The sequence below is a fragment of the Panthera tigris genome, chromosome C1 (assembly GCF_018350195.1).
Source record: "Panthera tigris isolate Pti1 chromosome C1, P.tigris_Pti1_mat1.1, whole genome shotgun sequence".
Taxonomy (NCBI): Eukaryota; Metazoa; Chordata; class Mammalia; order Carnivora; family Felidae; genus Panthera; species Panthera tigris.
This window is the reverse complement of record NC_056667.1, coordinates 116,369,853-116,394,087: the sequence shown is the minus strand read 5'-3', so window position 1 is coordinate 116,394,087 and position 24,235 is coordinate 116,369,853. Positions and strand designations below refer to the sequence as shown.

The window sequence follows — 24,235 nt, the reverse complement described above, 5'->3', positions numbered from 1 at the left end:
ATCAGACTTATTCTTAAAAGGAGTTCCATTGCGGCTGCTGATCTGAGAAGGCTTAAGGGCAAGGTGGAAGCAGAAGGTCCAGTTAGTGGAGGTGTGGAGAAGCGACCACATTTTAGATAGAGTCACAAGATTTGTCCCCAGACCAGATGAGGAGTTAGGAAGAAAGAAGGGCATCAAGGACAACAGCAGGGTCTTGGGCCTGAGCAATTGGACAGTTAGTGACTGAGCTGGAGGCTGCAGGCAGGGCACGTCTGGCAGGCAGGATATCCAGTGTTCTGGGTAGGTAATGCTCTGGGTGTCCCTAAAATACCAAGTCTTTCCTTCCCACCAAATACTATCCTGATTTCACAGAGGAGCCTGTGGCCTGGCCCCCCGACCACGAGCCCCTGGGATCAGCATGGAGCCCCCGCCTCTTGGAGGAGAGAGGAAGGGGGAAAGGCTAAGTGCCCACCTCCCCCAGTTAATGCCACTCTACCTGCTGCTCTTGGAGCCTAGCCCAGAGATACCCAGGGATCCAGGCCAGGCAGTGGAGCTAGAAACCTCAGCGGCAGGGGGCAGGGGGGGCAGGCGGCTTCTGCAGATTTATCCTCCTCCAGCTCTGCCTGGGACGGCTTTTGCAGTCCCCGATGGCAGGGAGCACGCAGGCCCACGGGGAGACCTGCCAGAGAGGGATGGCCTGGTACCTACCGGGCCGCGTGACTCAGGGTGGGTCCCTGCACCCCTCAGCCCCCTCCTGTCCCCCAGTACTTCCTGTCCGCACCAGCCACTGCAGCTCCCCCTTATTGCCTGGGGCAAAGCTGAGCCCCTCACTTCCTAAGACCTGGCTGAGCTCTTGCCTCCTCCAGGACACACGCCTTCTCCCTCCTCTCCCCTCTTCAGGATCCTTGTCTCTCTCTGCCCTTCTCGCCTCACACTTACAAGAGCGACCTCGTGTGGCTCCTGAACCCCCCCCCCCCCGGGCACTACCTGTTTCCCCACAAGAGTGTTGCTGGGGAAGAGCCCTGGAGCCTCTCCCAACACTGGCTCTCACGGCCCCATCACCCTTGACATGGCCTGAGGGATGCCATCAGAATCTGATCCCTGGGTCTGTCCCGCCCCTGTGCCTCTCCATAGCCCTCTGGTGCTCCCCACAGGGAGGCGGGCGGCGTGTCAGCAGGTGGCGAGGGTGGGACTCAAGTAAAGCTGTGTGTACAGGCCACTTGTCAAAATTAGAAACCAGACAACAGGTACAATGCAACTAGTCCTCAAATAGCCACGTCCGAACGTCACATCCCCCCACGCAGGGCCTCCCAAAGCCTCAGGGTGGCCGGCACCAGGCCAGCTGGACAGCGGGCAGACACAGACAAACCATGGCAGAGGGTCTGGTCAGGCAGGTGTCCCCAGAGGGCAGGAGAGGCCGAGTCAGCCAACATGAGCACCTGCCATGTGCCTGTGTGACCGCCACCTCCATCCTGTGCCTTTCCATATACTCTCCCCTGTGACTACCCTCAGCCGTCTTCTGAGGCTGGAATTGTCATCTCTACTTCAAGATGAGCACACTGGGGTCGTGTGACTTGCCTAGGCTGTGGGTTGGGGTTTCAAGCCCCGCTGTTTATTACCAACACATTGGCTCTTCCCTTGGGCACACTGCCTCCAGGCAGCACCACACATCTGTCACCCCAAGAGCCATGGCCTCAGGGAGGGCCTGCTGGGCCAGACATGTTCCAGCTCGGCCTAGAGCAGCCGGGCCAGAGTGGGTGCTGCCCTTCGGGGTGGCCTTGGGAAGGGAGTTGGGGCAGTGAGCTGCAGACACATCTAAGCCAGCACTGCCTGTGCGCGTCCCCACCGTGGGAGATGACCCAAGGGAGCCGGGGGCACCGGATGGGGTCCGGACAGTGATTCCTAGCCTCACATGCCAGTTGGACTAAACACACTACTGAGTGAGGTCGTGCACGTGAACTTGGCCAGTGCCTGGCGTGCAGGAGCAACTCCATCAATACTACTTCCTGTGTCTTTCTAGCCTTTTCCCTCGTTCACATCTTCCCCTCCTGTGGGAGTTTTGTCTATCGATTGCCTGTGTTGCTGTCCACCGCGTGCTTAGCCTAGTGCCACAACTCCTCGTGGCCACTGCCCCATGCCTCCCATCCGTCCCAGGCCCAGGCCTGCCACGTCTGAGTCGTCAACCCCCCGCAGCCGTCCTGTTATTCGCCACCTTCCCAGCACTGCCGTTCAGCTCGGGCTCCCTCGGCCTCACGGCTGCCTCGCAGTAATTTCTCATCCCCTCCGTCATTCTGCACCCCTGTGGCTTTCGTCACCCTCAGGGCAAGATTCAGGCTTTATAACCCGGCTTGAGTGGCCTTCCCCTGCAGCCTAGTCTTCCCCGCCCCTCCCCCGCCTTGCACACTGCCTCCCACCTCCCGGCTCCAAATGAAGCCTCCCAGACAATTGCTCTGCTCCCTCTGCCTGCAATGCCCTTCCCTACGGGCTTGCCCAGCTCGCTTCTGCTCCGTGTGTTCGGACCCCAGTCAGCCGCCACTTCTGAGACACCACCCGGATCCAGCCCCAGCTCAACCGTGTCAGCTCGGCTCGCGCTCCCTCCCTCCCACCTGCGGGGCTGTAACTGGCTGCTGCTTCTCCGTTGACAAACTGGGGGGTTCCGCAGGTCCGGGAGCATGGCGGCCAAGGAGCAGGCCTCTGTGTTTGCAGAGTGACTGAGTGAGTGAGTGGTGGTCACCAAAAAACCTAGGATAGAAAGATGCAAACTAATTGGGGAACTACCCGGGGTCAAGCAGCTGTCGGTTCTTTGCAGGGACCTGGGGAGGTGGCTGGGAACGCCGCAGCTTTGTTCTCAGGGGCTCTCAGCGTTTGGCAGCATCTGGGGCTGAGCAGGAGCAAGGGAGGTGAGATCATCAGTGGGCGTGAGAGTGCTGCGCTCGCGTTGGACTCATCACACCCACCCACCATCCTTTCTCCACCTCTCCTCTCGGGAACGTGATTGTCTTCAGGGTATAGAGGGAAGTTTCCATCCCGGACCTGGGCAGGCATATCAGTTTCTCACCCCAGATCTGCTGAGGCTGGGGGTGAGGCTTGGCAAGGGGTGGGGGGGTGGGGGGGCATGGTTCTGAACCCTAAAGGATTTCAGGAACAGATGACTCTTTTCCTTTGGTCCCAAACCCTTACGATCCAAGGAAATTAAGAGTAGGCCGACACAATATCCTGTATCTGTCATTACTTAATACGGTTCTTTTTTTTTTTTTTCAAGCCAGTTTGAACTACAACCAGAACATTTGCTTCTGCTTCTAAAAATGTTTTAGGCATTTCTGGGGCGCCTGGGTGGCTCAGTCAGTTAAGCGTCCGACTTCAGGTCAGGTCATGATCTCACGGCCTGTGAGTTCGAGCCTGCTTCAGATTCTGTGTCTCCTGCTCTCTGACCTTCTCCCACTCATGCTCTGTCTCTCTTTCTCAAAAATAAATAAACATCAAAAAAATTTTTTTAATGTTTTAGCCATTTCTGTTCAGCTCTGATGCCCAAGTGGATGTGTTGTTCACATGCATCTATTAGACCCCAGTGCGCACAGCTCAGGTCAGCCTCTGGAGTATCCCCAGCCTCTCCCTTCCTATAAACTGGGGAGCAGGGAAAACCCACCAGCTCCTGCTGGTCCCAGCTGCATGGGTGTGGGGAGAGACCCTCCCAGGAAGCTTTAGTCCACCCAGTGAAGTGTAGACCTTCTTTTTGTTCAGACTGTCACAGAATTGTGCAGGCTCAGAGGCCACCTGTGGAAGGGTCCTGAGACTCTCCGAGAATACGTGTGTTCATGTTAGAAAGCCTCCTATAAACATGACCATGGCAGGTAAGCTCTGTGCAGGTGCAGGGGGCCTCATGACTTAGTGGGAAGTTCAGGAAACTGAGCCTTCTCTCTCTCTCTCTTTCTCTCTCTCTCTCTCATTCATTCATTCTGGGGGTATTTCTTAAGCACTTCCTATGTGCCAGGCATACACAATGGTGCATAGCATGCCAAGTCGTGCCCTCATGGTGCTTGATAAGTTCCACAGGTGGCTTTGTGTCATAATCCTTGCATTTTTCATACATTCACCTTTTGGGGTTAAATAAATAGACCTTAAAATAGAACCTTGTATTTTTTCTCATATGGGAAACCAGATATGCTCTGAGGAAGACGTCCGTGTCTTTGCCTCCGTCAAGCCCAAAATAACCTCATCTGGGTTGAGCGTGCGTCGAGGAGATCCCCACGGTGGTGTGGGGCAGGCAGGAAGGCAGAGGGGGCCTCTGCCGGCGCTCTCGCTGCAGCGAAAATCCAAGCCCTGCCCTGCTCCCGGGTCCCAGGACCAGGCTGCAGGCTGGACAAAGGGCATCTCCCGCGTCCCTCCCTGGCCAGGGGCCTCTCAGCCTCCTGGTGGTCGATGGAGGCCCGTTGCCTCTTGTTCTTAAAGGAGGCTGATTTATAGCAGGAAGAGTGGAAAGTGATACTGTGCTGGGAGGTAATAGATCAGCGGTCAGGGAGTCCAAGGCTATCGCTCTGCCTACTGGTTCTCCGGAGGGCGGGGAATTCACCGGTTGTCACCGGGGCCTTAAAATGGAATGTTCTTGTTTTATGCTGTTGAATATTGGTGATTGCACAGCAGTGTGGGAGCCGCCACAACCCACCCCCTCCTCCCACCACACTGAGAAGATTGAAATGTTCCCGATTGAAATGTTGTCTGTTTACAGCCCATATTTCCTCCAAGCTGTATATTTTATTGTCATATTGACACTAATTTGACTTGGATGTCACCTCCGTTCTGACGCCCGTTCTTTATGCTGCCTGCGGGTCCAAGGGGGTTTTCAGAGACCAATTACATTGATCACACCACAGAGAGGCAGGAGGAGCCGCTGGAGGGACTGCCAGAGGCCCCAGTCGGGCCGGGAGTCCGTGCCCAGCCTGCAGACGGGAGGGAGACTGAGGCAGAGGAGAGCAGGCCACAGGTTCCCCGAGGGGCAGGACTGCTGTGTGCAGACCCGGGTTAGGTGGCGTATGTGGGTCACCCGGTGAACCGGCACAGACACGAAGTCACTTTGCAGGCGAGGAAGCCGAGGCCCTGAGCCCGAGCCCTAAATTTGTCTACATCACAGAACTAGGAAATGGTGCCGGCCAGTCTCAACCCCAAGCCTCTGGGCTCCAAAGCCGAGGTGTTTTCAATCCCCCCATAAGAAGGGGTGAGGGGGCTGCGGACGGCTAAGTGTGGGGCAGGTTGAGGTCCTCCAGTTGGGTTTCCTTAGAGCATTTACTCAGTGAGTCCAGAAGGTATGTGGGTGGGGCTGGGCTGTGCAGGGATGCTCCCTAACCGGTGAGGACCCAGGGCCCACGAGCCAGGCCACGAGGCTGTGTCCTGCCACCGCCAGGGGAGGCGTGTCCCAGTCCCATGCTCAGGACAGCATCTGGCACAGAAAGGCCTCCTGGGAGGTGGTGCTGGGACACAGCTCTCTCCACTGCTGGTGCCCTGCCTGCCCTGCCCACGTCCTGGGGAGCCAGCCCCTGCTTCCTCCTGCCGCCCTCATTCCAGGTTCCTGGGTCCTGGGGACACCCCCCCCCCCCGCCCCAGAGCTCGGGTGACATGCTGGTCACAAGCCCATAGCAACCCAGAGGTGGATACTGTTGGCCCATCTTCCAGGTGAGGAAGCAGCTCAGGGAGGTTCAGAGCCTCGCCCAAAGTCACCCTGATCAGAGCAGTCAAGCAGGGTCAGAACATGGTCTGCCTGCACCGGGGCCCGTTCTCAACCCTCCTGCCCTTCCCGGCTGCCCCCAGGGAAAGCAGCGATGTCCCCAAGCACTCTGGAGTTACCTAGTAATCCCAGGAGCCCTGCCCAGTGCTCTGGGCACCATTTTCTTCTCTCACCTGGACAGTGAGCTTCACAGGAGGGCAGGGCCGAGGGTCCCCCCCTTGCTTGCAATCCCCGAAAGCGTCCAGCCCGATGCCATCACCACAAGGCTCTGATGGGTGAATGAACTAACACATGAATGAGCAAAAGAAAGACGTAGTGGCTGAAACAGGATTCAGATGCAAGCGGCAGCAGGAGTGGGTAGCATGGGGCGTCTGCCCGGGTGAGGGCAGGCTGGTGTCCGGTCCCCCCCCCGCGGCTGACGGAAATCGGCGCAGGCTCATCCACAGATGAATGGACGCAACAGCTCTGCCAGTCCCCGGTCATAAATCACAGGAGAAGCCACAGGAAATGAGTGCCAGGATTTTCTTTCTATTTAGTAATTTATCAAGGGAAGAGGCACATTAATAAACATATTTCCCTCGAGGGGTGGGAATAACAGAGATGAATATCACTGTCAGATTTGCCCTGTTTCCTCTTGTTAGGGGCACGTGAGAGGGTGGGAATCCAAATATTAGCAGCACAGTCTTTTTTTAGAACATGCATTAGAAGGATGAGTGTATTTCTTAGTCTACAGGATGTTGGATTGTCCCTCCCACCTCGTGTCTCTCCATTTGCCACTCGGTTCGTAAGCGACAGGACTCTTTGGGAGGATTCACGTTTGCATCTTTGATTTTCCTTGGAAGTGAGGATGGACGGGGAGTGAACTCAGTAAATAAGAACAAAGAAGCCTAGAGGAGCCCGGATGAATGGACAGATGAGTGAATGCTGTAGTGACAGACGTACTGCTGTGTGGCCCGACTGTGTTTTCTAGACTTGCTGTCCCTCACTCCAGTATTAGCTTTAGGCTCATCCTGCCCATCAAAGCCGTCCTCCTCGCCCCTGAAGAAGCGACGTTAATTCTCAGTTTCGTTTTAGAAGGTCTGCTGGGCTTTCAGCACTCCGGTGGTTTGCTGGTGTCCTCGAGATTACTCTGCAAGCCAAGCTATAGCGCCCCCATTGTACAGATGGGCAAAGAAAGGCTCAGGAGGCTGAGTGATGTGCTCCAAGACAAGCACTAAGTGTTGGGTTTGGAGTGGCCCAGCTGTGTGTTCCCACGTGGTGTGTATGTGCGTCTGACCGCCCCAGCCCCCACCTCCAAGCACATCCTTCCCCGCAAGGTGCGTCTTCTCTCTACCCTGGGCGGAGGCGGTGTGCTGAGTGCTTTGGGGCCAACTGCCCGACTTCCAAGTCTACTTCTGCACTTCCCCTGGTTTCATGGCCCTCTGTCATTTGTAAAACGACAGTAGTAATAGTTCCTTCCTTCTAGGGCAGTTGACACTGTTGAATACTTTAAAGATTAAACAACTTAATACCTTGGAGTGCTCAGAACAGTACCCAGCACCTTCAGGGCAGGGCATAAATATTGACTTGCCCTGGCTGTGATTCTGCTGTCCCTCACCTGTGCCCACGGCTCAACATTTGCCATCTTCCACTCGGGCTCACCACCGAATGGATGCATATGTGTATGTGTATGCATATAACGGTGGGGGGAAAGGACCCAAGTCCCTGATGCATAAAGGTGGGAGGGGCAGAAGCAATCAGATAACCACACCAGTGCATGCGGACTTGACAACGTGACCCCCCCCCGTTTGGGATGGGGGTAACTTCTTAATCGGAGGATGTCAGGGTGCTCTCCCTGGGAGAGTGATAACCCGTGGAGGTCTGAGCACAGAAAGGAAGGGAGAGCACTTCAGGCAGAGGAATGGGCATATGCAAAGGCCCTGTGCCGGAAGACAGGTGACAGGGTGTAGGGAGCTGGGAGGTGGCTGGAGCAGAGCCTGGGAGGTGGGCAGGATGAAGCTGGAGAGGTGGGCAGGGGGCACCCACAGGGCCTCCAAGCAAAAGCCACCCTGTGCATTTGGGCTTTTTTCCTAATAGTACTGGGAGCTTTGGAAAGGTTAGGGCAGGGGGGCACAGGGACATGATTCAATTTACACATTAAAAAGCTCTCTCGGGCTGCAGTGAGGAATGTGGATGGGACAGCAATTAGCTAAGGGCCCTGGGATGACCCAGGCTAGCAGTGGGCTGGGGGGAATAGGAGGAGGGGGAGAGGAAGGGAACCTGCAGGGGGCTTTGAGGGCAGACTCAGTCATGAAGGAGGTAACAATGGAAAGGCATCAGGCCAACTCCCATCAGAGGCTGTTTATCCCAGTGGCCCAGGAAGAAAGGGGCTTCCCGGGTTTGCCAAGAGCGAGGGGTCAGAGGAGCGCCGGGCATGGGTGCCCCCAGGGCCCAGCAGGGGACCTGGGGGCATGAGGTTGTGGGCAGGGGCTCTGCTGAGGCTTCTGCAGTTGGTAGCTGGAGGGCTCTATGCACTCACACAGGCCAAATAGGCCCCGAACCTTCTCAGGGGCTGGTCGGCACTGGGGATGGGGGCTCAGAGATCCCCAGGCCATCAGCCCTGCCCTTAGTGCCCCCACACCTGTGGGGACAAGGCACCAACACACCAACCCTGCAGCCAGGGCAACCTGCCGCCTCCCTGGAGGAGGAGCACCTGTGGGGTCTAAACAGCTCTGAGCGGACAGAAGGGAAGAAGGCGGGCATCACGAGCCCAGGAACGGCCGAGCACAGGCATGGAGGCAGGCTGCGTGTAGCAGAGGTATGCACCAATAGCCTCTGGAGTTGTCTACAGGCAACCCCTCCAGCCCAAAGGGGCACAGAAAGAGGTGTCGGTGCCGATATCCAGAAATGCAGGGGCATGGCAAAGCGTTTAGGTGCCCCTGCTATGTAATGTACTCCTCACCACAGCCCCAGGGGTCAGATCCAGGAGACCCTTGCACAGGGCTCAGGGAACCCAGGGCTCAGGGAAGGTCTGGAAAGGGCAGACACAGAGCATGTGGGAGTTGCCCGGCGACACTGGCAGGTCGTTTATTCTAGACCATTGTTTGTCCAGAGGAGAGAGCCAGAACCCTGACTGGGGAGCGGGGGCGCAGTCTGGAGCCAGGCGGGAGAGTGTGACCCCAGGGTCAAGGAGCCCCCCCTCTGGTTCAGGCTGTCTTCCTTCCCGCAGTTGCTTACCGGTGAGGGGTGAGAGCTTATGCGAGGGGCCGTCAGAGAGAGCGGTGGGGTGGTGGCTGGGGTGCGTGCTTGTGCATGAAGAGTGTTTAAGGTGACAGGTTCTCGAAGCCTCGGGCAACTCCGGAAGCCAGGATAGTGGCTGCCCTTGGGGTGGGTCTGGAAGGACGCTGGCCATGCCTGTTTCTCTACCTCGCGCTAGCTTCACAGGTGGGTTCAACTCGTGGCCACCAAGCTGTTCAACACTTAGCTGCTACGCCTTAAATGTTCAGCGAACATATTCTCTCCCCCAAGCATCTGACCTGTGTTTCTCACACCCCCACGTCATGCATGGATCCATCCCATTCTATAGATAAGCAGACTGAGTTGGAGAGAGGCCAGGACCCTTGCGCAAGAGCCCCCAGCTGTGGTTCTCATTACACCGTCCTCAAAGGCTCTTCCCGCTGTCCCCCCCTCCACCAGTCCCCCTTCCCCAATTCTACCCCCTACAAGCACAGTGATGCCTGGGGTTGGCTGTCCCCACAGTGTCGCGTTTCTCCAGCCCACGGGTGACGCCCCGCCTGAGCCGCAAGCGGGCGCTGTCCATCTCCCCGCTGTCAGACGCCAGCCTGGATCTGCAGCGGATGATCCGGACGTCACCCAACTCGCTGGTGGCCTACATCAACAACTCCCGCAGCAGCTCGGCGGCCAGCGGCTCCTACGGCCACCTGTCAGCAGGCACCCTCAGGTGAGCCCAGCCGGCATGTGGGCGGCCGAGCCCCAGAAGGTGGGCTGGGGGCCAGGTGGGGGAGGGCCCATGCTTTCGACCCGTGGAGAAAGACAGGACACGTTGCATTTGTGAGTCGGTGTGCTTGCAACGGCTCCCTGAATTCCACACCGACCAAGATGATGCCGCAACGTGCCAACATTCGAGTACGTTTTCCTGTGTCCGCTCTTCCCCCAAACCCACTCTCTGATGTGAAAGGTATGTTTACTGGGCCTGGCACGAAAGAGTCAACCATAAAACCCAAAGTTTTATGGCAGCCACAGCCACTGGTGGCACACGTTGTGACACCGACTTGGGCCATGCCAGGTCTCCGAGCAGGCAGCCAGCTTCCCGCTGTGGTCACAGCACGGCACACCCAGACCTCACTGACACCATTCGCCCTTGTCCCCACCCCGCCCCCACTCCACCGTGCAGCCCATGGCTGTTCTAAGGACTCAGACCCAACCACCTTGACTCAACTCATTTCCTCCCCGCAACCCTCCTCAGGGAGGCCAGGAGGTGTGAGGAATGTCAGGAGAGTCTGGCCCTGGGAAGTGCAGAGATCGAAGTGGTAATAAGGATGTTGGCTGTCTTTTTTTACAAAACAAATTACTCTGAACCTTAGCTGTTTAAAGCAACAACGAGGATTTGCCATCTCAAACTGTTTCTTGGGGTCAAGAAAATGAGACTGGCTTGGCACTGGGTCTCACGAGCCTGCGCTGAAGGTGTCGGCCAGGGCTGTAAGGCACCTGAAGACTTGCCTTTATTTCACATTACGGGAGTCTCTCTATAAGGCTGCTTGAGCTTCCTCACAGCATGGCGGCTGGCTCCCCCACCCCCACCCCAAGTGACTGATGCAGGAGAGAGCAAGGAGGAAGCCACATGTCTTTTTTTTTTTAAGCTATGTACTTATTTTGAGAGAGAGAGAGAGAGAGAATCTCAACCCCCGATGAGGGGCTCCATACCATGAACCTTGAGATCATGACCTGAGCTGAGATCGAGAGTTGGACGTTCAACTGACCGAGCCACCCAAGCCACATGTCTTATATGGCTTAGCCTTGGAGGTCACCATTATTTCCGCAGTATCATGTTCTGGAGAGAGGGCTCATATGCAGATGGCATAAAAGAACCTAGAGGTGCAGCAGAAGTGAAAGAAGAGAGGGGGTGACACGAGCTGCAGGGCCCAGGGCACATGTCCTGGACAAGCGGGCATCAGAAGCGGCCTCAGGGCCCAGTGGGGCTCAGATGGTTGGGGATGCCTCTCAGGCGTCAGAGAGGTGAAGGGCTGGGGTGTAGGCCTGAGATGGCGCCTGGCCCCTCCCTGGGGTGAAGGCTGGGTCATGGGGCGGGGCCTGCAGGTGAGCACAGCCCGTGAGGCCTGAGATGGCAGACAGTGGTGGCTCTTGAGCCAGGTAAAGCCATGCTAACCGCAAGATAAGCAACACGCCCTTCCCGATCCCTGGCAGGGTCCTCTCTGTGCAGGAAGTCTTGACCAAACAGCCTCCGCCCTCCCCAACTCCGTTCCGTGACTTGCCTGCTCTCCTTTGCAGCCCAGCCTTCACCTTCCCCCACCCCATCAACCCGGTGGCCTACCAGCAGATCCTGAGCCAGCAGAGGGGCCTGGGCTCAGCCTTCGGACACACCCCGCCTTTGATCCAGCCCTCGCCCACCTTCCTGGCCCAACAGCCCATGGCCCTCGCCTCCATCAATGCCACGCCCACCCAGCTCAGCGGCAGCGCCACCTGTCTGAGCGACGCCACCCAGGTAGGTGGGTCCCCGGGTTCCCGGGGCCCCACGAGAGCTGATCATTGCCGTCTCATGCCGGGAACTTGTGGAAGGACTCCCCACTCGGGTCTGGATGGTGGGATGCCTTCTGGCGATAGGCCACGAGATCAGAAGGGCCAGATGCTAGATCAGGAGACCTAGGCGGGGTCCTGACACCCTCACTTTCGCTGGCAAGTGCCTGGCCTATAAATTCTGTGGTCGCCTGTCCTATCAACGTAATGAGTAGACGGAGCAACCCTAGAATTCCGGCTCTGGCAGACAGAGTACAATGTACTCAGTACTTAGAGCCTAAGTTGACCAAAGGCCATCTTACTTGAGCTCTCCAGCAGGCCTTCGATGTGGCAGGGCGTGCTGGTACAGTGCCAGGCACACAGTAAGCGCCATTATTTTTTGCTGAATGAAGCCCCATTTTGCACATGACGAAATGGTTTTAGAGGCAGTATCGGGGCGTGGAAGGACACGGTTGTGGATTCCGCCAGACTGCGTTTTGGACCCCAACTCGCTGGAAGCATCTTTCAGCCTGGGCTAACGCATGAGCGGAGTGGGGCCTGCCACCTAATCGGGTCATTGTGCGCATATCTGAGCTTGGGTGCACAGAGCCCCGTGGGGACCCGGATTGTGGCTAACGTTCACGATGACAGTTCTCGAGGTTGCGCCACTTCCCAGGCCAGCCACCTGGCAGGGCGGAGCCCAGAGGTGAGCATGTGCTGGGACGAAGGCAAGACCCCACCCTGTCTGGAGCAGCCCTTCTTCCAGGACGCCCTCCCTCTCCACTCCAGGGCTCCAGGTGTCCACCTGGCACCTCCCTCCAGACAGTAGCTATCAGCTCTTGTGACCAGGCTCTTCTTTCCTGCTCCCCGGGCTGGCCTGGCCCTGTTCTCCTGTTCTCATGCTTCAAGACCCCCTGCTCCAGAGGGCTGAGAAGCTGAGGCTGTTGGAACAGGAGTGAAGGTGTCCTGCATTTCGCAAAGAGAGGGTTTCTTTTCCATTCCCAGGGAGGTGGGGGGGTGGGGTTGGAAGGCCGAGCTCTGGGCTCTCTCGTGGCTGTGCCCCCCAGCCAGAGGACCACGTCGGGAGACTCAGCTTCTGAAACTTCAAACAGAAGTGCTGGCCCAACCTACGTGGGGAGGATCCCTGAGGTAAAGCCCAAACAGAACTTGGGATGTCCCCACCCTGCCTCTGCATGACGGACTCCCCTGCTCCCTCCCTCAGAACAAGCAGAACAGCGAATCGGCTGTGAGCAGCACCGTGAACCCCATCGTAATTCATAAGCGCAGCAAGGTCAAGACAGAGGCAGAGGGCCTGCGGCCAGCCTCCCCGCTGACCCTGACGCAGGTAACCTACTGGCTGTCCTGGCCGTCCTCCAGCTGGGTGAGCGGACCTATGACCTTGGCCCTGGTGGTGAATGGACGAACGGACAGCTGCCTGCATGAATGAGTGAACCAGAGAGGGCGGGGACACCGTGAGCTCAGGGAGGACCAGAGCTGTGTCCCCAGCACCCTGCATGTTACATGCTCATGAAACACGTTCTGCATGAAAGAGTGGATGGGCGGATGGATGGATGGATGGATGGATGATGGAGGGAGGATGGAGAGATGGATGGATAGATGGATGGATAGATGGATGGATGGATGAGTGGATGGATGGATGGATGGATGGATGGATGGATGGATGGATAGACAGACGGATGGATGGATAGATGGATGGATGGATGAGTGGATGGATGGATGGACGGGTGGATAGATGGATGGATGGATAGACGGATGGATGGATGGATGGATGGATGGATGGATGGATGAGTGGATGGATGGATGGATGAGTGGATAGATGGATGGATGAGTGGATGGATGGATGGATGGATGGATGGATGGATGGATGTCTGGGGCTGCAGCCATCCCCACCCCAGCCCCTCACACAAGCCCCAGTCACACTCAGTCACTCCTGTCCCCTGAATGGCTGTGGCCCCTGTCCAGTTGCTCCCCGTCCCTAGAACTCCACCCCCCACCTCGCCCCTTTCACTGCCACTTCCACCTTTCCTGACTCTCCTGGCTAGTAGGACTCGCATGTGCCCAGACACCCATCCTAGCTCCTAGCTCATGTTGCCTGTAGCCTGCACTGCGCTGAAAGCTTTGGAGAGGCTGCACTTGGGAGACAGGCTGATTCGGCCCCACGTCAGTAGGGTTTGCACAGGGCCTGATGCAAAGTCACTATGAAGTAGGAATTTCTAATGACTGGATGTACATCTGAGGGAGCAAGAAGCACGGTACAGAGGGGAGGCAAGGAAGATGATTGTTGGCAGGAAGGTGAGGGAGGGCGCAAATCAGAGCCCAGGTCTGTTGCAGGACTGAAACCCCTGTGCCAGTCCCTTTGGAGATCCTGCCACTTATTCAGATGCTCCGAGATGGCAGGCTGATGGTCCCAGTTCTTGCAGCGAAGGCCTGTCATGGAAAGGAAGGGCTTGGTGTGAGTGCTGACCCCGCAGGCGAGACTCCCGCCCCCCCAGGCCTCTGAGAGTGGCATGGTCTCCATCTGTTACTACAGCATCACGAGCTTTGACACCGAGGATGCAGGGGACCTCCTGTCCCCCGTCTTCCCTACATCTGTCAGACCATCCTTTATCAAACCTGTAAACCATCGGGCATGCTCTGGGCACTTAATTTTTATGAAATATTGGGTCCTGTTATTGTCAGGCAAACAGAGGAGTTGGTGACAAATTCTTCTCCCCTCGCTGACGCCAAAGCATCTCCGCATGATGCATGGTTTCCACGAGGTCGGCCATCATCGGGGGCCGTTGAAATTGATGAGGACGGCACATATCCAGGGGAGATAAACATGCTGGAGCTGTGAGGACAGACGCGGAGCCCCGGGGAGCCCCTGCCCCGCCCCTCCAACCCAGAAAGGCAGCCCAGGGCCCTCCTTCCCACCTGGCCTGGCTCCTCCAATGTGTCCGTGGAAGGAAAGCTGTTTATCACAAGAGGTTGTCACTATGTCACTCAGGGTCCTGATTCAGTGACCTGTCTCATTTGCAGGGTGGATGGGCGTGCTTTCCCTTGGCAGGCATGCGGCATAATGAATCCCCGCTCTGTTTAAGCCCTCAAAACCGTGGGCTAGGATGATGCCCAGCCCCATCTGGAGGCCCCGAGCGCACCCCCTGCCCCCGTGCCGTCTTCCGCTCACATGTCCACCTGGCAGCTCCTTCAGGTCTTCTTTCAAATAAGCGGGATGTACAGAAATAATAAGTCTGTTTGCAGTTTTTCTGACAGTGCAGAGCAGGGGTAGGGGGCCACAGCCCCACCGACCCCCCCATTGCTAAAGGTTCAGGGCAGGGGCGTACCTGCACTTCCTTTTAATGTGGACCCAGCGCTGCCCGTGGACTTAGGATACTGCACATCATCGTTTGCCTTTTCAGGGCAAGTGCGTTCACTGGAAAGTACTCTGAGAAGCAACCAGAAGCTTTGCAGCTCCAGTGGAAAGTCGGTCAGGGGCGTGAGTCTGCGGCCAGCCCGGGGAGCCACGAGGCAGATTTCCCCACTCGCAGAAATGGACTCGGCATCAGTAATGAGGCTCACGGGCGAGCTACAGCCTCTGCTTTGTGGTCTCTAGAGCCCGTAGGGGTTGGGGCTCCTGACTGTGGGGGAGGTCAGCCCCCTTAATCTGGCCTATAAATGTTTCCCCCGGAGGCTCTTGGGAAAAACAGAATAGTCCTGCTGTTTTGTAGATAGTGTGAAATGGAAAGCATTCCATCGTTCTAACATCTGCCGCTTTGCCTGGCTTTGCTCTGAGCCTGCCCCAGCCAGCCAGTGCGATATTGGGGAACCCTTGACATCCTGTGGCTTTTGTCCCAGCCTGGCACGTCTGTGCCTCCCCCTTCGCTCCCACTCCCAGCCTTTCCTTTGCCCCTGTGTCCCCTGCTTTTCTTTTGCCACCTTGAACAGGGCACACGTGGGCCCTGTCCTGATGAGGAGACACCAGTGCAGATGGGGGCTGTCACTCACTGAGTGCCCTGCAGAGAGCAAGGTGGCCTCTCCCTGAACCCATTTTCCTGGCGGTGATGCAAGAACACAGATGCCCACGTCTTAGGACTGTGGCGGGGAGGACAGGATGGGCACTGGGAGACCATGCCAGTAACCCTGGGCACGAATCGGGGTGTGCTCTGTGTCCTGGAGGGAGGGGACAGTGCGAGAGTGAGTCGTCTGAAGGGCCAGGCCAGATGCCTGTTGGCTGTTCTCTTGCCTCCAGGCGGGAGCAGACCCCGTGCAGACTATAAATGAAAACGCCCCCACCGCGATCGCACGCGGGTCCACCCTGGCTCTCCCGGAGGAAACCAAACCAAATAAGCGAAAGTCACTGCCCTCCTTTCTCCCGTTCTCCTCGCCAAGTCGGTTGACCCAGGATGTGGCGGGACACTTTGGTGATGACAAGCCAGCATTAGAGAGGAAGGAGGGGCCCCAGGACAGCTGTGCAACAGGAGAAGGATGGGTGGGAGCTAGCTGAGGAAAGTGGCTGAGCACATACATGTACGTATGCACGCATGTGTGTACAAGTGCATGCATGTGTGCTCACGTGTGCGTGCATGTGCATCCGTGCGTCTCCACACCCATACCAGCTCAGGGTCCTTGGCATAGACCGCCCGGGGCCACTAATGACCTTCCGTCAGGGCCCGGTGGCTGAACGTGGCTCACGTGGGTTGCTCTGCTCCTCCCCCAGGAGCAGCTGGCTGACCTCAAGGAAGACCTGGACAGGGACGACTGTAAGCAGGAGGCCGAAGTGATCATCTACGAGACCAACTGCCACTGGGAAGACTGCACCAAGGAGTACGACACCCAGGAGCAGCTGGTGCACGTGAGCCTCTAAGCCCCAGAAGCCCGCCCAGCGGACAGAACTTCAGGCCCTCTGCGGGGGAGAAGGGGCTGGGGGAGTCGGCTCTAGGAGATGCCGGGGCCACATCCTCTGCAAGTGGGAGACCTAATTGTTTATCTGGGCCGTGCCTGCTTCTAAAAGGGGGCCTACCAACACATACATAGTATAAGAGATTAAAACAAAAATAAGTAAATGAGAAAATTAAGGAGAAAGGAACAATAAATGAAGCCAGGTGTGGAATGGATTTAAAAAAACAGCTCTGTGCTCTGAGCTATAATTCACATAAATATCTTTTTTTTTTCCCCTGAGCTTCCTAGCAGCCAGTGCAAAGAGGGAAATAAGATTAGTTAAACCAGCGAGCATCTATAAACACGGACCCTGAAACCCGAAAGAAGGTCCTCCCATGGAGGAAGGAATTAGTAACTTCCTCTTGGAGACCATTCACAGAGACCCAATGTACACAAGAACAGATGGGGTGTTGATACCGTTATCAAGAGGGGGCTGCTTAGAAATACCTGGTACTGTCTGCTCAGGACACCAGAGAGGCCATGGGACCTGGGTGCCCCCTCATGTCATGGCCCTTGGTCCCCACTCTAAACTGTTCTACAGCAGCATCCATATGATGGCAGTCGAGAGGTAACCTGTGAGGTTTGGAGAGCAGAGGCTGGCTGCACCACACCTCGCCGAGTGGTTCCAAACAAGTGACTTAAGCTCCATGAGCCCCAGTTTTTTTCCTCCCGTAATGGGGGTGAAGCCTACCCAACAAAGTTGTGAAGGTTGAATGTGATACCCACATAAACACTTAGCAGATGGCATTTCATGCATGGTAGCTAGCCTCCCGCCCCCTCCTCCCTGTTCCCCACAGCAGCCCTGAGCGGGTGTCTCTCCTCTCCATCCAGAAGAGAGCTTGATTTCAAGAATCACCCTCCCAACACTGCTCCCCCGCGAACCCACACACTCCTTGGCGAATGAGAGTCTGTACCGATGAGCCCCACACCAGCCTGCCAGTCGGATTGCTGGATGGGGTCGATTCACACTGTTCACATCCTGAAGCCATCCCAAAGGGGTTTGCTTCTCCGCAGCTCTGTGGGCTCCGCATTTAGGACACTGCCTTCTCCCTCTGCTTCCTCCTGTCATGCCAGTTGCTTTCAAATACCCAGGGTTTCTTTTCTTTGGGGTGCCCTCCCCCCCAAAGTGTGAGGACACAGGAGATCAGAATTTCCCAGCAAACCTGTCGCGGCTGACATAGCACCTGTGAAATGGGGCTGCCCTAAGCCCTTCTGGAACTCGAACATAATTTTTCCACCTGTTCCACGTCTTTGGGTAAACCATTCCAAGATGGAGAAGGGGCCACTGGGGCTGAGAGTTGTAGGACAGAGGAGATTAGATGAAAGAGAGAGAGGACTGCATGTGGGACCACGAGGGGCCGGGTGGGGCGGCGGGGGGGTGGTGGGCAGAGGGGGAACAGAGATGCAGACATAAGAGGTGTGCACAGTGGTGAGCAAGCCAGCCCCCAAGAGCAGAAAGGGAGTTCCTCAGATACAGGCAGTCGGGGGGAAGGAGGGCTTCAGCTGCAGCCTTCTGCCTGTGCCCAGGACTGTCCCTGTGGACAGAGGTGATCACCTCTGCCTGGCCCTGGAAAGAGAAGCCCCCTATGAAAAGAGAGCCAGCCCCTCTGCCGGCTGTGACTCTCTCCCCGCTCCCTGGGAAGATGGATGGTGGCAGGCACACGGGCGAGCTGGAGCCCCCAGTCGATTATTAACAATTTGTTGCTAAGTAAACCAATAAGAAAAAAATGAAAGGCATTGTCAGGAAGCATTTTTATCATTTGAGAGGCTTTAAAAATGGAAAGTGAGGCTAATATGATAAGATTTCCCTGGAAGTTCAAAGCGCTGTAGATTTTACTTGTTCCAACATGGGCATTTGTATGCATGATGGTCGGGCCTGTTTCTCGGGGGTGTGTGGGCCCGGCGCTTTTCTGTCTTCTCCGGGTCAGGTGCTGCCAGGGCCCGCATGCTCAGTTCTCGGACAGCCCCAGAGGTTGCAAAGACCTGCAGCAGCACGGTCCGGCAGAAAGACGCTGCCAACCACAAGTGTCCACCACGCACATAATTTTATGTGAACCTGGGAGCACACTGTTTAAAAAGGGTAGAAGGAAACAGGTGAAGTTCATTTGAATAATATATTTTACTTAACCCAATATATCTGAAAGATTATCATTTTGATGTGTCATCAATATAAACGAAAATTAGTGGGATATTTTATTTACATCCTTATTATTTTTTTATTCTCCATCTTTGAAACAGCCCATCCCCGGTGGGACCAGCCACATTTGAAGGGCTCAAGAGCCATAGGTGGCTAATGGCTGCTGCATTGGAGGTTGTGGTGTGTGGGAGGCAGTGACGGCTGGAAGACGAGCCAAGAAAAGAGAGGGGAAAGGCACTGGGGCTAGAGAGAACAGGCCCCCGAGATCTGAGTGTCTCCCCCTCCCCGTCCCCCTTGGGGGAAGCAAGCCCAGCCATATCCGCACACAGACAGGACATGACCTTGATGGGGGGTGCAAGGAGGCTCCCCAGTGGCCTTTAGAGAAAAGCCCTAGAGCAAGAGGAAGCACGCAAGGTCCAGTACACTTTTTCAGACTACTGTGTGAGTGACTTATACCACCTTTTTTCACTCCCCAAGATATATAAGCCACCTCAAAGATTAAGGACATAAAAGTCTGGAGGCCCCACACATATCCACACATCCTAAGCCGAGAGGCAGTAATACCCCTGCTCCAGTGAGTCCTGCAGCCTTCAGTTAAATAATCAAAGCAAACCACTAAAATCCAAAGGGTCAACTCAGGGCAGCTTGCTGGCTCCGCCTACCCTGGGATGCAGGGCTCCCCCTTGCCATACCTCCAGATCAGTCGTGCTGTCTGAGCATTTTGTCCCAGGGGCAGCATCACACAGTGCCCAGAGCCCACCGTCAGGGGTCCCCATCGAGCTCCACCCACCCTTGCTGCCTGGGCCCTGCAGAGGCCACAGAACTATCTGGGGCTTGGCGAAAAGGGGCAGAGCCATCATCTCACAGGTTACTGTCAAAGACAGAGGTGAGGATGCATTGATGTTTTCCATTGGAATAAAAAAGCGTATTTAAAAATTCCTGGGACAATAGGCGCAAGCTTGGGAGAAGCATCTCGTGCACCAACCACAGTGCACGACTGCCTCACTACAGTTATTTAGTGCCTACTGTTTGCAGCCCAGGAGCATCATCATAACCACCGGAGCCTAGAGCCCAGCCTGGGGTGAGCGGGATGACTTTGCCCGTCATAGGTGGTCACTTTGAGGACAGAGAATTGGGAAATGCAGCGAGACAAGGAGATCACCCAGTGGATCTTGGGTTAATGGCAGCTAATGAGAACTCCTGAGGAGGCATGGCCTGGCGCCTAGCGGGTGGTCTTGCAGGGTGGGGCGTCTGCGCCTTGTAGGTGGGGTGCGCAGGGGTGGGTCCTGGGCTCACCCCTCCCTATGGGCTTGCTCCCGCAGCACATCAACAACGAGCACATCCATGGGGAGAAGAAGGAGTTCGTGTGCCGCTGGCAGGCCTGCACGCGGGAGCAGAAGCCCTTCAAGGCCCAGTACATGCTGGTGGTGCACATGCGCCGGCACACAGGCGAGAAGCCCCACAAGTGCACGGTGAGTGGCCCCTCCTCCCTGCCGCGTCTCGCGCGTGATGGGGCTGCATTGGACGTGGCTGACCACAGGTGTACTTGGGTTGAACAGGCCACGGGCAGCATCACGGGGACCTAGCCTTCCAGCATGTTGTCTGTCCTGTGCGCTCCTGCCCTGCACCTTCCGGCGGGCTGGGGTTCTTGAGGCCCCGCCCCTGTGTGCCATCCCAGATCTCTGATTTACCCCCTGGGTGTGTGCCTGGCAGGTGGGGGGGGGTGTGCCGGTGTTCCCTACCTGTGTCCGTGTGCCCCTGGGGCCCGGGGTACGGCTGCACCCCCACAGTTCACGCGGCTGGCAGACCCCAGACACAGGAGCCCCCTTAGCAGCACCCTGGGGTCTGCCCCCCCACCCCCGCACAGAGAAAAGTTTCACTGGTGGTTTCACAGCTTGAGCAAAATCACTTTGGGTGAATTTCTTTTTTTTTTTTGAATTTCTTTTAAGTGAACAAAATGAACACAGAGATAAGACCTTTTAGACAGTTTCCCTTATGGAGTGAACAGAATTTGTGACTATGATTGGTGAGACCTTTTTTTACCACACACAGTTGCTCCCTCTTTAAAAGAGCCAGTGGGAGGGGCGCCTGGGTGGCTCAGTCGGTTGAGCGTCCGACTTCGGCTCAGGTCACGATCTCGCGGTCCGTGAGTTCGAGCCCCGCGTCAGGCTCTGGGCTGATGGCTCAGAGCCTGGAGCCTGCTTCCGATTCTGTGTCTCCCTCTCTCTCTGCCCCTCCCCCGTTCATGCTCTGTCTCTGTCTCAAAAATAAATAAATGTTAAAAAAAATTTTTTTTAAATAAATAAATAAAATAAAAGAGCCAGTGGGGGACGCCTGGGGGGCTCAGTCGGTTAAGCCTCTGACTTCGGCTCAGGTCATGATCTTGCACTCTGTGAGTTCGAGCCCTGCATTGGGCTCAGTGCTGACAGCTCAGAACCTGGAACCTGCTTGGGATTTTGTGTCTCTCGCTCTCTCTGCCTCTCTCTCTCTCTCTCTCCCAAAGCTAAACATTAAAAAACATGTTTTAAATAAATAAAAAATAAAAGGGCTGTTGGTCCAGTGATGTACTGATGTGGTTGCAACTGAAGCCTCTGGGAACTCCTCTCCGTGAATCACCGTATTTCATAATTCTGAGATAGACATTTAATATTATATTAGTATAATATCATATATTTTAATATCCCTGAAATCAGGCTGTCTTAAAATAGGTGGTAGCCAGGATTCAATGAAATATGCTATCTTTGTTGCTAACTTCTTTTTTTAATTGGGATAAAAATTCACATGCCGTAAAGTTCACCCTTTTAAAAAAATAATACAATTCAGGGGCGCCTGGGTGGTTCACTTGGTTCAGTGTCCGACTTTGGCTCAGGTCATGATCTTGCACGGTCCATGGGTTCGAACCCCACATCGGGCTCTGTGCTGACAGCTCAGAGCCTGAAGCCTGCTTTGGATTCTGTGTCTCCCTCTCTTTGCTCTCTGCCCCGCCCCCACTCACACTCTGTCTCTGTCTCTCTATCTCTCAAAAATAAACATTAAAAACAATTTTTAAATAAAAAAAATATATATACAATTCTGTGATTTTTAGTATGTTCGCAAAGTTGTACAGCCATCACCATTAGCTGATTTCAGAACATCGTCATCACCCCCAAAAAGAAACCCCATGCCTGTTTGCAGTCACTCCCCATTCTCTTCCCCACCCCCCCCTTCCCTGACAACCACTAATCTACTTCCCCATCTCTGTGAATTGCCTGTTCCAGACAGTTCATAAAAATGGAATCATACAATGGGTAGTGTTTGTGTCTGGCTTTGCTCACTCAGCATGTTTTCAGGATTCATCCGTGTTGTAGCATGTTCAATACCTCATTCTTTTTTTTTTTTTTTTAGCTTATTTATTTATTTTGAGAGAGAGCGCGGGGGAGGGGCAGAGAGAGAGGGAAAGAGACAGAATCCCAAGCAGGCTCCACACCAGCAGCGCGGAGCCCAACGTGGGGCTAGAACCCAAGAACCGTGAGATCGTGACCTGAGCCAAAACCAAGAGTTGAAAGCTTAACGGACTGAGCCACCCAGGCACCCCAATACCTCATTCCTTTTATGGCTAAACGACTGTCCATTGTATGGATAGATCCTAGTATTTTGATCCATTCATCAGTTGATGGATATTTGCAGTGTTTTCTCTTTTCGGCTGTTAGCACAAGTACGAACGTTAGTGTACAGGTTTTTGTGCAGACCTGTGTTTTTAATTCTCCTGTGTATGTACCTAGAGTAGAATTGCTGGATTTGAGGACCAGCCAGACCTATTTCCAAAAAGGCTGCACTGTTTTACATCCCCACCAGCAATATGTGAAGGTGCTGATTTCTTCACGTCGTGCCCAACACTTGCTAACCTGTCTTTTAATGACAGTCATCTTGGCGGATGTGAAAGGGCATCTCACTGTGGTTTTGATTAGCATTTCCTTAATGATTGATGATGTTGAGCATCTCTTCATGTGCTTAGTGATCATTTGCATATCATCTCTGGAGAAATGTCTACTCACATGTTTTGCCCATTTTCAAGCTGGGTTATTTGTCTCTACTGTTGAGTTGCAGTAGTTCTAAACCCTCATCAGATATATGATTTGTCAGCATTTTCTCCCCCTGGGGGTTTTTCTTCTCATTTTCTTGATCGTTTCCTTTGAAGCACCAAAGTTTTTAATTTTGATGAAGTCCACTTTTTTAACTGCTTGAGCTTTTGGTGTCATATCAAAGAAACCATTGCCTAATCCAAGGTCACAAAGATTTACCCCTATGTTTTCTTCTGTGAGTTATTGTTTATAAATGCATAGTCTTATTTATATAAATCTGTATATAGTTTTATAGGGAACCTCTACCCTTTAGGTCTTTAATGTATTTTGAGTCTGGGTATATGGTATGAGGTAGGGGTCCAACTTCATTCTTTTTGCACGTGGCTGTCCAGTTGTCCTGATCCCGTTTGTTGAAGACACTCTTCTTTCCCCATTGAATGGCCCTTTGTCGAAAATCACCTGATGCTAATATATGAGTTTATTTCTAAACTCTCGTTTCTTCTATTACGTTGATCCTTCTGTCTGCCCTTATGATAGTAATGCAGTGAATTTTGACATTGGGAAGTGTCAGTCCTCCAGATTTGTCCTCCTTTTGCAAAATTATTTTTGCTTTTTCCGGCCCTCTGCAGCAAGTTGTTTTCGTAACATGCTAAGTGGTAGCACGCCATAGCCCTGTGGTACGAGCTGTGAGTTGTAGAAACAGATCAAAGGCATTTGGAGCCCAATGTACTCAGTCAGACTGGTCAGGAATAAAGGCAAGGATGTGAAGCGTGTGACAGTTCCCGCTGGGGTTTCCGTGTCATGCTGAGGGCAGTTTTCATAGGCACAGTAGATGCTGTTGCAGTATCTTGGGAATAGGTGCAGAACCCCCCACGATGATCCGTCCCTCCTTCCTCCTTCCCTCGCTCCCTCCGTCTCAGTCACACTCTCGTGCTCCCTCCTTCCTTCCTTTTCAAAAATGTTTCTTGGGGCGCCTGGGTGGTTCAGTCGGTTGAGCGTCCAACTTCGGCTCGGGTCATGATCTCGCAGTTCGTGAGTTCAAGCCCCGCGTCGGGCTCTGTGCTGACACCTCAGAACCTGGAGCCTGCTTCCGATTCTGTGTGTGTCTCTCTCTGCCGCTTCCCTGCTCATGCTCTGTCGCTCTCTGTCTCTCAAAGATGAATAAATGAGTACAAAAAAAATTTTTTAATGTTTCTTGAGTGCCGAAAATGGATTTTTTCATAGACACTAAATACTAGGAACACAAAAATGAACAAGATCTAGATGATACCTGCTCTCTTCCAGCTTGCATCCTGGTGGGAAGGCCAGATAATAAAATGGTGAAGATCATTATAAATTGTGGTAGGCAGTATAAACGGAAAACAGTAGTGTTACGATTAAGAATATCAGAGAAATGCTCTCAGAGGAAATGACCTAAGAGATTGAGAGGGAGTGAGCCAGGCCAGGGCCGGGGTGAGGTTCCAGCCAGAGGGGGACAGTGTGTGCAAAGGCCCCGTGCTGGGAAGAACTTGGTGGGGTCAAGGAACTGAATGGGGACCGGCATGGCCATAGCAAGTGTGAGGGCGGCCAGCTCACTCAAGGACACGGAGAAAACTGGATTTCATTCTCAGCACATTTTAATGCACACCAAAGTTCTGACCGGGGGTTAGAGCTTTGGTACCCCTGGAA

General features: G+C 54.7%; 1 protein-coding gene across 1 annotated transcript in view; it reads left to right on the top strand.

Annotated features, from left to right (window-relative positions):
* GLI2 (GLI family zinc finger 2) overlaps positions 1 to 24,235 on the top strand; it is a 255,988-nt gene that overhangs the window by 221,770 nt on the left and 9,983 nt on the right. Inside the window, exons 6-10 of the mRNA XM_042994230.1 lie at positions 9,437 to 9,638; positions 11,207 to 11,420; positions 12,654 to 12,776; positions 16,149 to 16,283; positions 19,829 to 19,978. Coding sequence (XP_042850164.1) covers positions 9,437 to 9,638; positions 11,207 to 11,420; positions 12,654 to 12,776; positions 16,149 to 16,283; positions 19,829 to 19,978 — 824 coding nt within the window. The remainder of the gene's footprint in view (positions 1 to 9,436; positions 9,639 to 11,206; positions 11,421 to 12,653; positions 12,777 to 16,148; positions 16,284 to 19,828; positions 19,979 to 24,235) is intronic.